Consider the following 11,553-nt stretch of genomic DNA (forward strand, 5'->3'; position numbering starts at 1 on the left):
TGGGTACCTATTTCTAATATTATCATAAGGCCAATTTACAGAGTAAGCACATCGGCCTTGTGTCTGCTACAAAAACGGAATCTCTCCGAGACAAGGGAAAGTGATATATACTATGGATGCAAATAAATTCATAGCCCGACAACAGAGAGCTTAATCATAAGCAAATTAATTCCAACGACCTGCAGCAGGCCAAGCTAAAAGATATGGTCATTGGACAATGGCTATGGCCGATCTTTTCTAGATACAGATAGGCGCCGCGGAGTACATTCCTGTCAACACAAGGTTTGTTGATGTCTCGGGGAGCATGTCGGAGGAAAAATCCAGGTCCTGGCAAGAGGACGGAAGTCATTGCTGTCAAGATTACCACACGCTTGAATTATCAACTATGTATTATTATCGGTTGCTCATATTCGGGTACAAGAGAAGGGGAAAGTGGGCTGCCGAGAGCTGAGGTCCATTGCAGATCGGACTATTTATAGTTGACTGATGGCAGAATTGTGGGTTCCGGAGAAGACAATAACAGATGATGGGGGCTAATGGGAGAAGATTTGGAGTGACCAGCATACAATAGATACTGGCTCCCAATGTTGCTCTGATGATGGCATCTTTGACTTCACTACGCCAGTGCCAGTCTATCCATCCTGTTCCGACTCGCTTCCCCACACCAAGAAGAAGAGGATTTTACACCCGACGGAGAGCCGGGGAGAGCATCGGAAAAGTTGATCCTTGACTGAGACCATGACAGCAGAATACTACATTGTAGATTGACGATAACATGGAGAGAGCATGTGCCTGATCATGCAGCCCCAGTGACCTGCCTCTTCAGGATAGCCCAATGTTGCAGAAATTACGGCATTGGCCCGATTAGCTAGTGGCTTATCAAGAAAGCGGGGGAGAAACTACCAAAGTGACGAAATAGGAGCAGAACTATCAATTCTGCTAGCCGTGCCAAGAACCAGGAAAGGGAGAAGGAAGGCGGGTGGAGCCGGTCAGGCTGGGCGGTCCCTGAGGTTGCACTCGAGTGGCACCCGACTTGTTCTCCCGCCTTCCGCCCAGCCAATCATAAGAAGCCCGGTCCTGGCACGATCTTGGCGGGGATGGTGCAAGCCAGCCAAACAACCGGTTTGTTGGACGCCCTGCGGTACACTGAAATCTTGGGCTGTTCGACAAAAACAAAGCAGGTAACACAAAGATATAATACGGCGGAATGATAGGATATCCCTGTCGATCAGCCGGACAGGATGGCGCTAGTGTCACCTCCAGCTTCGGCTACCCTCGCAGCGGACCCAATCAGCGTCCCTCCCAGCCCCCGATACAGTAATGGTATGCACATCGCAGTCTTAATCGCCTGCAGCGGCAGTAATGATAGTCCTACCGGTGAATAATACCCCATAACAAACAAATAAATAATACTACTTATCTCTCCTCGTCCCTTTCACTTTCCCTTTGCCGTCTTCAATCCCCTCATCTTGGTCTCTTCGGCAGCCTTTCACCATGCTGTCGTCTCTCCTTAGCCAGGGAGCAGCCGTATCCCTCGCGGTGTTGTCGCTGCTCCCTTCACCTGTAGCCGCGGAGATCTTTGAGAAGCTATCCGGCGTCCCCAATGGTGAGTTACAGACCCCAATTCTTCATTTCGAGCCACATACTGACGTGATTCCTTCGAATACTACCAGGCTGGAGATACGCCAACAATCCTCAAGGCAACGAGATTATTCGCTTGCAAATCGCCCTTCAGCAGAACGATGTCGCCGGTTTCGAACAAGCCGTGATGGATATGTCCACCCCCGGACACGCCGACTATGGAAAGCATTTCCGCACCCACGATGAGATGAAGCGCATGTTGCTCCCCCAGCGAGACTGCCGTCGACTCAGTCCGCGACTGGCTGGAATCCGCCGGTGTCCACAATATCCAGGTCGACGCCGACTGGGTCAAGTTCCATACCACCGTAAACAAGGCCAATGCCCTGCTGGATGCCGACTTCAAGTGGTATGTCAGCGACGCCAAGCACATTCGTCGTCTGCGCACCCTGCAATACTCCATCCCCGACGCCCTGGTCTCGCACATCAACATGATCCAGCCCACCACCCGCTTTGGCCAGATCCAGCCCAACCGTGCCACCATGCGCAGCAAGCCCAAGCACGCCGACGAGACATTCCTCACCGCAGCCACCCTGGCCCAGAACACCTCCCACTGTGACTCCATCATCACACCGCACTGTCTGAAGCAGCTGTACAACATCGGTGACTACCAGGCCGATCCCAAGTCCGGCAGCAAGATCGGCTTTGCCAGCTACCTTGAGGAATACGCCCGGTATGCCGATCTCGAGAGGTTCGAGCAGCACCTGGCTCCCAATGCCATCGGCCAGAACTTCAGCGTCGTCCAATTCAACGGCGGCCTCAACGATCAGCTTTCAACGAGTGACAGCGGCGAAGCCAACCTCGACCTGCAGTACATCCTGGGCGTCAGCGCGCCCGTCCCCATCACCGAGTACAGCACCGGCGGACGCGGCGAACTAGTCCCCGACCTGAGCTCCCCCGACCCCAACGACAACAGCAACGAGCCCTACCTTGACTTCCTTCAGGGAATCCTCAAGCTTAACAACTCCGACCTCCCACAAGTCATCTCTACCTCGTACGGTGAAGACGAACAGGTATGCACCTCACCTGACCCATTCCATTTTCAATCCCTCACCTCTCTCAACCAAACTAACAACACCAACAGACTATCCCCGTCCCCTACGCCCGCACCGTCTGCAACCTCTACGCCCAACTCGGCAGCCGCGGCGTCTCTGTAATCTTCTCCAGCGGCGACTCGGGCGTCGGCGCCGCCTGCCTCACCAACGACGGCACCAACCGAACCCACTTCCCTCCTCAATTCCCCGCCTCCTGCCCCTGGGTAACCTCCGTGGGCGCAACCTCCAAGACCTCCCCCGAGCAAGCCGTCTCCTTCTCCTCCGGCGGCTTCTCCGACCTCTGGCCCCGCCCCTCCTACCAACACGCCGCAGTGCAAACCTACCTCACCAAGCACCTGGGCAACAAGTTCTCGGGGCTTTTCAACGCCTCCGGCCGCGCCTTCCCCGACGTCTCCGCGCAGGGCGTCAACTACGCTGTTTACGACAAGGGCATGCTTGGCCAGTTTGACGGGACGAGTTGCTCCGCGCCGACGTTCAGTGGCGTCATCGCGTTGTTGAATGATGCGAGACTGAGGGCGGGGTTGCCTGTGATGGGTTTCTTGAATCCGTTCCTTTATGGTGTCGGAAGTGAGAAGGGTGCGTTGAATGATATTGTGAATGGCGGGAGTGTGGGTTGTGATGGGAGGAATCGGTTCGGGGGCACGCCTAATGGTAGTCCTGTTGTGCCGTTTGCTAGTTGGAATGCCACGACCGGGTGGGATCCTGTGTCGGGGTTGGGTACGCCGGATTTTGCAAAGTTGAAGGGGGTGGCGCTGGGTGAGGGTGCTGGTAGTAATTAAGTGTGAGATGGGGGGGAAGGAATTTTCTTTTCGATGTGAATATTAGGTGAATTGTGTGGATAATTTTCATACATAATAAATTCTGCATTGGCAGTGGTAACCTGGAAGAAATGTTTAATAAGTGTGATTTGTTTACTTATGTATATTGAGTAATGGAATGTGGATGACTTGTCTTTATACTGTATAACGAAATGATTAATTGAGTGGAGGGTATTAAAGAACTATAAAATATGTACAAAGGTTAACCCGTGCAGTCGTAACCCATAATGCAAAGCTCTACTCTATCTGTATCGGTAGCAGATAAGTGTATGCAATCTATATTTGTTGATGACGCAATCAAGCGGGCACACCACCAGTGCCAAACAGCTCCATCTTGATGCGGTCCGCGCTCACTCCCTCGGCAGCCAGCTTGTTCTTCACGTCCAGCATGAACGACTCGGGACCGCACACGTAGTACTGCGTTGTGGCATCGTCCAGGAACAAGTCCTTCTTGGCGTCCAGCTTGCTGAGGTCCAGCCGACCGGCAAAGTCGTAGTCTTCACCCTGCTTGTCCTCGGCAGCCGGGTGGCTGGTGAAGAAGAAGGCCTGCAGGTTGGGCACCTTGGTGGCGAGCTCGCGGATCTGGGGCTTGAAGGCACGGGCAGCCGAGGTGCGGGCGCCATGAACGAAGGAGATTTTGCGCTGTGTCTCAGATTCCGTCTCGAGGACGGTGTTCAGGATCGAGGTGAGCGGGGTCAGACCCACACCGGCTGCCAAGAGAACGATGGGGCTGGAGCTCTGCTTCTCCGCATCGGACAGGAAGAAGTCGCCCTGGGGGTGTGACACCTTAATGATGTCGCCCTCCTTCTTGAGATCGTGCAGGATGTTCGACACGAGGCCAGGGTGGGCTTCAGCACCGGGTTCGGTGGCATCAAGACCAGCCTCCTTCTTTACGGAGATCCGGTAGTAGTCGGAGCGAGGCTTGTCACTGAGAGAGTATTGTCTGGCTTGAGGGTGGTTGAGTTGGGGGACGAAGAGCTGGATGGAGATGTATTGTCCGGGACGGAAAGAGGGCAGGGGCTTGCCATCGACAGGTTCGAGGTAGAAGGAGGTGATCTCAGAGGATTCAGGAACCTTCTTGGCAATGCGGAAATCGCGGAACTCGGTCCATCCGTCGGCCTCCTTGTACAGGGCAGCTTCGCGGTTGATCATGATGTCAGCGAGTTGGAAGTAAGCGGCCGCCCACGCGTCCTTGATGGCGGGGGTGAAGGCGTCCCCAAGGACCTCGCCCATGGCCTCGAGCAAGAACTTGCCGACGATGTTGTAGTGCTCGGGCTGGATATAGAGGGAGGCATGTTTGTTGCAGATGAGTTCGACAGCGGGGCCGAGAGCACCAAGGTTGTCAATGTTGGCGGCGTAGGCGAAGACAGCGCCGGCGAGGGCGCGGGGTTGGTGGCCGTTGACTTGGTTGGAGGAGTTGAAGATGGCATTCAGCTCGGGGTGTGCGGCGAGCATGTTCTTGTAGAAGACGCTGGTGACGGCGTTGCCATGCTCCTTAATCACAGGCACAGTGGCCTTGATGATGTCAGTTTGTTCCTGGGTGAGACCCATTGTTTGATGTGGATATGTCTGCCGCGAACGGATAGATCTGGCAGGATTAATGAAGCTGAGAGTATGAAGAGAGAACAGAGTCAAAGAATGATCTTGGGGAACGTAAGGGGAAAAGCACCCTGATGGTGATGGTCTATCCTAGTATTTATAATCCGGTGAGCAATTAGGAGGTGGTCCTTGAGGACTTTTGTTAGTCGGGTGGACGGCATGCCGTGGCGGGAGAAGTTTTTTCTTGCTTCCACTTTTTTCTTGTGTATACTAATTTTGAACGGCGCGGCCTTTGAGCATCTCCGCGGAGAAACTGGGGAAGTACAGAAGGTGCCAGACTAACGCGTCAAATCAGGTTCCAGGTGATGCTAAGGCCGTCGATCCGTGATTGGGCTGGGAGCATTTTGGGTGTGGAAAGATAATCGAGTCTATTGCAATTGGTTCAGGGGGCTTTCACTCCTGTCAGATAAAGCAGATCCCCCAGTGGGAGCTGCATATCCGTCACATCCATCACTGTTGTGGCATCTGATACAACACTTCTGGTCGTGGTGTTCCTCTGCTATCATGACATGCCTAGAGCCGTCAGTCACACAAGAGACACAATAGCGAGCGAGCTAAAGTAAAATGACTCGCTGTAAATTACTAGTTGAGGCCTTTGATCAGCCCACCAAATCCCGACGCCCGACCGGAAGTTTTAGGGGAGCCCGAGAGCAACCGAGTCTCGGCCGTGGGGTGATCCATCAACGCTCACGAACTCCTCGGGGAGGCCGTTCTCACGCTCATCCAGTCACGAAGATGCTGTTAGTCATATCTGATGCATCTTTAGGGAATATTGTACGATGCTGCGGCCATGCAGTGAGAGACGAGAGACCGAGTAAGACGCGATGATGGAGTGGAAGTTGCGCCTCCTCTTTCCCTCGGATCAAGGTATCTCCGGGGCAGACATACACTAGTCCGGTTTTGGATGGTTGATCTCCCTACTCTGTTAGACCGTTACTAGTAGACTAGTTCATAGTACTCTCTCAGACTACCACAATAGTCTCCTGCTAAGCTCTTGTCTTGGCTACGAGGTGGAACACTCCACATCTGGGTCTATGCAAAGCATCGGGTCATTCTCATTGTTAACATGTAACGTCAACGAAATTGTACATCCGCGGTCAATTTATTCCGCGTGGGGCTTTTCCCGAGTCTGACCCCCAGAAGCGACAAGCAGTAATGCAACCTCAATTCAGCTTCACAAAATTGTGACTTATAAAGAGAGACCCCATGCTAACTAATTCGTCGTCAGATGAGACTTCTCACGAACGAGACGTATCGGACTATACTCCTCCTCCAAGTATAGCGGCTATTGTCTGGTTGCTCAACGCCACAAAGCAAGGTCCAGAACACTCAAAGCTCCTCACTTTCCGGCTCAACCATGGTCACAACCAAGTCGTCTAGCTCATTATTTATGGCTGCTCTTCCCGAGTCCGAGCCAAACCGTCTCCGAATGACGGCTCACCAATCTGCGAACCGAGATAACCCTCTTCAAGCCTCCTGCCGGAAGAGAATGTCATGACGTTTGCTCCAGCTGAGATTGCGGAGCTGACAGCTCGCCCTACCCCGGCGCATAAAAGCTGCTCTAATGCTCTACCAGCCCACTTTTCTTGTCGCAAATCAGTTCCATTCACAATTGGCCTTGTCTCGACAAATCGTAACGAACATCATCATGGGGCCGCAACAATGGTTTCGCAAGCGCAATCCCGACAGCCAAACGGCTCCCATGTACAGGTCCTCGAATAATCAGCTTCCTATGCTGCACCTCGCAGACACGACGCGGAACAATTTCATTGCTGCCGTAGGGGAATTCGTGGGAACCTTTCTGTTCCTCTTCTTCTCCTTCGCCGGGACGCAGGTGTCTAATACCCCCAAGCCAGCGCCGGGGTCTCCTCCAAACACCTCAAACCTGCTATACTCGTCGCTATGCTTTGGGTTCTCGTTGATGGTCAATGTGTGGGCATTCTATCGAGTGACTGGAGGTTTATTTAACCCCGCGGTATGCCCTGCCATTCCAATGTCGGAATTTGCGATTGATCGTGATGCTAGGTCACTCTGGCCCTGTGTCTGGTTGGCGGATTATCTCCCATCCGTGGGGTTATTCTTTTCGGAGTCCAGCTCATCGCAGGCATTGCCTCTGCCGGTGTCGTGGGTGCTTTGTTCCCAGGCGACTTGAATGTCGGCACTCGCTTAGGCGGTGGTGCCTCAATCTCGCAGGGATTGTTCATCGAAGTTTTCTTGACGGCTCAGTTGGTGTTCATTATCATCATGCTGGCTGTTGTGAAACATAAATCCACATTCCTGGCTCCTGTAGGCATCGGCCTGGTATTCTTTGTGACTGAGATGGTTGGTGAGTAGATGTATCTGGACCCGATTACTGTCAGATATTGTGAGACTTACCTCTTCCTCCATTCCAGGGGACTATTATACTGGCGGCTCACTCAACCCGGCGCGATCGCTCGGTCCCGACGTCATCAACCGCAGTTTCCCCGGGTACCACTGGATCTACTGGGTCGGTCCGTTGCTGGGAAGTCTCCTCGCATGTGGCTTCTTTACCTTCCTCAAAATGTTCCAGTACACCACCGTCAACCCTGGTCAGGACTACAATGAATGGGAAGCCAAGATGGGCTCGGGAGGTCCCGGATCGTGGGACATGTCGATGCATCGTCCCTCATATAACTCCGAAGCCACTACGGTAGAGCAGCCGCATTCCCCAACAGCCGGCAGGAGGAACCACACCCCGACCAACTCTCAGCCGCAGAATGACCCTAATATTCCTAATATCCCTCACGGGGCAGAGCAGGTGTAGACGTTCGAGACATTCGGGTGTGACAGGGGATGGTGGAACGAAAAATTGACGAGGCGCTAAGGTGTATAAGGTTGACAGCAACCGGCCTTTTTACGTAATTATTTCTCGGTGTAATACTTTTCTTCTATTTTGCTTGATGTTCTGGCCATGTTCCATGAGAACGTTGGACGAATACTCAAGGGTTGGCGCGGGTGGCGTGGTGGTTCATGTACGGAGTACCATTTCAAGGCAATTTGACCATCTCCGCGGGGAGCCTTCTATCTCCGCGGCTCTGCAGTCCATCTCAACCTCCGACTTCCGGCTTCCGCAACTTCCACGACAGAGCCAGGAACAAGTCTTGGCTTTGCTCCATTTTTCCAGCGGAAATTGTCATGCTCGGTGTGCTCTCACGTGCCGGCTTGCAGTGGCTCTACCACTTTCTCGGACGCCAAGATGCTCTAATATGGGAATATACATAGTACCGTCACTTGGCAGTTAATCGTGGCATCCATGATATATGCGCCAGTAATACTACCAGTGGAATATACTAGTAATCTTGGATCCCCTTTATTGAGGGAATATGCTATGAAAGGCTGGAAGGATGGACCCTTCCAATTCAATCAAGTGTGACATTATGTCTTGCCCTAGAGGTATCAACACCCTTCTTATCATTTTTGCAGTGTACGCGTCCCTGCGCCTCGAATTCGCAGTGCATTATATTAACGGGGTTTACAAAGGGCAACATAAGTATCTGTCCCTTGACCATATGTCTTTCTCGTAAGAGAAAGACCCGGGAAAGTGAGGCCTGAGATGGCCCAAGCCCAGGTTTGGAATACAGATCGGTCGGATTAAGTCATTTGATGTGCGTATATCCATGGCGTCTGTGATATAACCTCAGGAACCGCCCAGCCTGACCGGCACCACCCGCCTTCCCCCCCTGCCTTTTGGTATGGTTAGCAGCATTGATGGTTCATAAATTAACTTTGAATCTATTGAATGCTATAAGCTGTACCTCCACGGATTTTAGGATCAGGTTCTCGCTCAGCTTTCAATAGTCGTTTAGTTATTGTGGATGATTTCCCAGGCAGTCCTGCTTAAATAGCGGCCCTACGCTGCTCGGCCTGGCACCAAAGGTGTGTGAAATATGGGAGGTACTTCTATTAGAGATAATAAAACCTAGAACCTCCAGAGCCGGTTAGTTATCATTTATTATTAGCCCATAATAGGCTATGTCGGATAATGTGTATCTTGTAGTTAGAAGAAAGAAGATATGTCTATCCGAATTTCCGCTAGATTGTTGACGATGTATCATCAGTGCACAATACTACCCCCAAAAAATACAGATAACCTGCCATTCCTATATTATTCTGTCTTCATACAAATGGCACCTGCAAACAACCTATATGCGGATTATGAGGTGTGCTGAGAGATTCACCCGCTGAGGACTTTATGAACCTCTGGGTCGATGCGGTTTGTGATGATTGGACGCAACCTCTTGAGGGTCATCGGTTGCGGATCATACAAAACGCTTTGCTCATGTTTTCAGTTCAACTTGACGATTTGCAACTGATACGAGGAAGGCTGCAGAAGGTATTTACCGTGGAAATGAGTCAATGGCGTGCTGGCCACCAGTTATATAGTACGGTCGATCACGAGACCATACGAATGCAGACATACATGATGTAATAAAGTAGAACTCCCACGGATCAAATGAATTACTATATAACAGACTTGGTGTCTATATATAATCACATGGTAGCCAGCGATACATTGAATATTAGCATGTATCCGTTCCCAGCATAGTAGGTTGTAGTCAATGACGAGTTGATCTTGTTGTAATATCAAAGTTATGTATGGTCCAAGATGCAAGCAGTTCTCGAATTTCCCATAACAAAGAAGCAGCCAGCTATAAATGCCAAATGAATCCTAGTGGTATTGTACTTAGCTACAGCTAATCATTCATCTTCTAACCTTCTTCCACCCATCCATCTATCCATCCATCCATCTATCCATCAATCTATCAAAGGCAAGAACACTATGCCAATTCCCACAGACGGAATCTACTTTCGCCTCCTCAATTACCAAAGCCGAAACGTACTTGTTGCCAACAAGGGTATTGGTGAGAGTAAACTCACCGACTTCAACAGTGATGATCCCCATTATGATAACCAGATTTTCGAGCTTATCCCACGCGGGGATGGTACCTTTTATATCCAGAGTGTTTATGTTCCCTCGTCTGGCACCAAAGGTCGCATATTTTCCATCAGTGGCGCTGTCGGGATATCATTTCTGAACACGGGAGCCGACAGTACTCGCTTCACATTTGAAGAGGGTAGCGGCTATTTGGCGGGATGGTACCGTCTTGTTACTCCAGCTTGCAATCTAGTTCTTACTGACAAGTCTGGTTACGGACCATGGAATTATACTGCGAATGGAGAAAAATATGATGATCAATATTTTCAATTTCAGACTAATTACCGTGAGGTTACCAAGTCTGCTGAGACTTAGCCATGTCAAATAGTTGCGGTGTTGTTTTCATTCAGGTGTGTGGCATTTCTTTTTGATTAACAACCTGATGATATGACTCAGTGAACTGTTGTAACTAGTTATTTGTTTTAAAAGTTTCAGCTTTATAGTCAACATCATCACAGAGTGTAATAGTTATGATAATTTTATGTAACAGATATTCTGGAACAATTATTATTTGGTTTTATATTACCTCAACGACTAACCTCCCCCATCTATTGAATCTCTTGTAGAATCTGGGAAGAAATGTATGACCAATACTTGAATTTGAAGTAGTAGTAGTAAGCTTTCGCCAATTCAGACCAACTGAAAAGCCATCTCCCGAATACCCTGATTGGCGCAATCATGCTTAGATAGCCCGAATCCCAATATTTAACCGAGATGCTGGAAGACTGATGTTATTTCATTAAACCTTGAGTCCTGGCCCTGGCATCTGGGAAGATGTTATTATCAACAACTCCACCAGCCAGGAACGGCTTTACCATTGGATTAAATGGCAATACAATGGGCATTCCAATAATAGTCTTGCTCTGTCTAGCTGTCTACTAGGCGTCATATCTGTCCTATCCGACATCCGATCGCTTTACTGGCCTTCGTTCCTAGCTTCTGACTCTCAATTCAAGAAAAAACTTATACTCCTGTGCTTCTAGAACGTTGTTCTCTCTTCTCAGGCATTTTCTTTGCTGGGGCATCTACGTTATGGTTTTTCTTTTCGATTATGTCCATTCTGACTGGCTTCTAGTTTACCGTCTACATGAAACCTACTTCAGCACAGATACTACGAAAGCTCCGACCATCTCAATATAAGCCACTTCAAATATTACCTTTGCCATATTGTGCGGGACATGTGTTGGTGCCATCTCCACGCTCCTTGGTTGCCTGGACTAAAAGCTAAGAAGTTAGTCGATTTAGGAGACTGTATTCCGAGCAGCGATCGGGCAAATTATCAGCGCTAACAAACAGGCAGTGCAAAGATCGCCTGTATTCACGCTTGTTCTGGCGAAGTTCTCGCCCCATTTTGGCTGTCTTGGGGGCCAGAGGATCGCGTTTGATTAAGCCAAGTTCAAGCGCTCACGATGATGGGCTTTACTCTTTTCCATCCACTACTAAGCAGGATAACCTGACTCGTGCATGCGACCGCTAGGTTCGTACC

The 11,553-nt window shown here is 50.4% G+C and overlaps 5 protein-coding genes across 5 annotated transcripts; 4 read left to right on the plus strand and 1 right to left on the minus strand.

Annotated features, from left to right (window-relative positions):
- Positions 1–1,412: 1,412 nt before the first annotated feature.
- Positions 1,413–1,948, plus strand: BDQ94DRAFT_74135 (uncharacterized protein). The gene has a single exon (XM_026776436.1). The coding sequence runs from the start codon at positions 1,495–1,497 to the stop codon at positions 1,825–1,827; it is 333 nt and encodes a 110-aa protein (XP_026631200.1). The 5' UTR covers positions 1,413–1,494; the 3' UTR covers positions 1,828–1,948.
- BDQ94DRAFT_135793 (S53 family peptidase) lies at positions 1,413–3,598 on the plus strand. The gene is made up of 2 exons (XM_026764752.1): positions 1,413–2,651; positions 2,723–3,598. The coding sequence occupies exons 1-2, from the start codon at positions 2,070–2,072 to the stop codon at positions 3,470–3,472; spliced, it is 1,332 nt and encodes a 443-aa protein (XP_026631201.1). The 5' UTR covers positions 1,413–2,069; the 3' UTR covers positions 3,473–3,598.
- A 47-nt stretch (positions 3,599–3,645) lies between these two features.
- Positions 3,646–5,280, minus strand: fhpA (flavohemoprotein). Its single transcript, XM_026764753.1, has one exon. The coding sequence runs from the start codon at positions 5,060–5,062 to the stop codon at positions 3,809–3,811; it is 1,254 nt and encodes a 417-aa protein (XP_026631202.1). The 5' UTR covers positions 5,063–5,280; the 3' UTR covers positions 3,646–3,808.
- A 1,478-nt stretch (positions 5,281–6,758) lies between these two features.
- BDQ94DRAFT_166384 (aquaporin) lies at positions 6,759–7,895 on the plus strand (the record flags this gene model as incomplete). The annotated part of the gene is made up of 3 exons (XM_026770532.1): positions 6,759–7,085; positions 7,136–7,436; positions 7,504–7,895. The coding sequence occupies 3 exons, from the start codon at positions 6,759–6,761 to the stop codon at positions 7,893–7,895; spliced, it is 1,020 nt and encodes a 339-aa protein (XP_026631203.1).
- A 2,016-nt stretch (positions 7,896–9,911) lies between these two features.
- BDQ94DRAFT_166385 (uncharacterized protein) lies at positions 9,912–10,382 on the plus strand (the record flags this gene model as incomplete). The annotated part of the gene is made up of 1 exon (XM_026770533.1): positions 9,912–10,382. One exon carries the CDS (start codon positions 9,912–9,914, stop codon positions 10,380–10,382), a length of 471 nt encoding a protein of 156 aa, XP_026631204.1.
- Between the last annotated feature and the right edge of the window lie 1,171 nt (positions 10,383–11,553).

Source organism: Aspergillus welwitschiae (assembly GCF_003344945.1).
Source record: "Aspergillus welwitschiae strain CBS 139.54b unplaced genomic scaffold BDQ94scaffold_3, whole genome shotgun sequence".
Classification (NCBI taxonomy): domain Eukaryota; kingdom Fungi; phylum Ascomycota; class Eurotiomycetes; order Eurotiales; family Aspergillaceae; genus Aspergillus; species Aspergillus welwitschiae.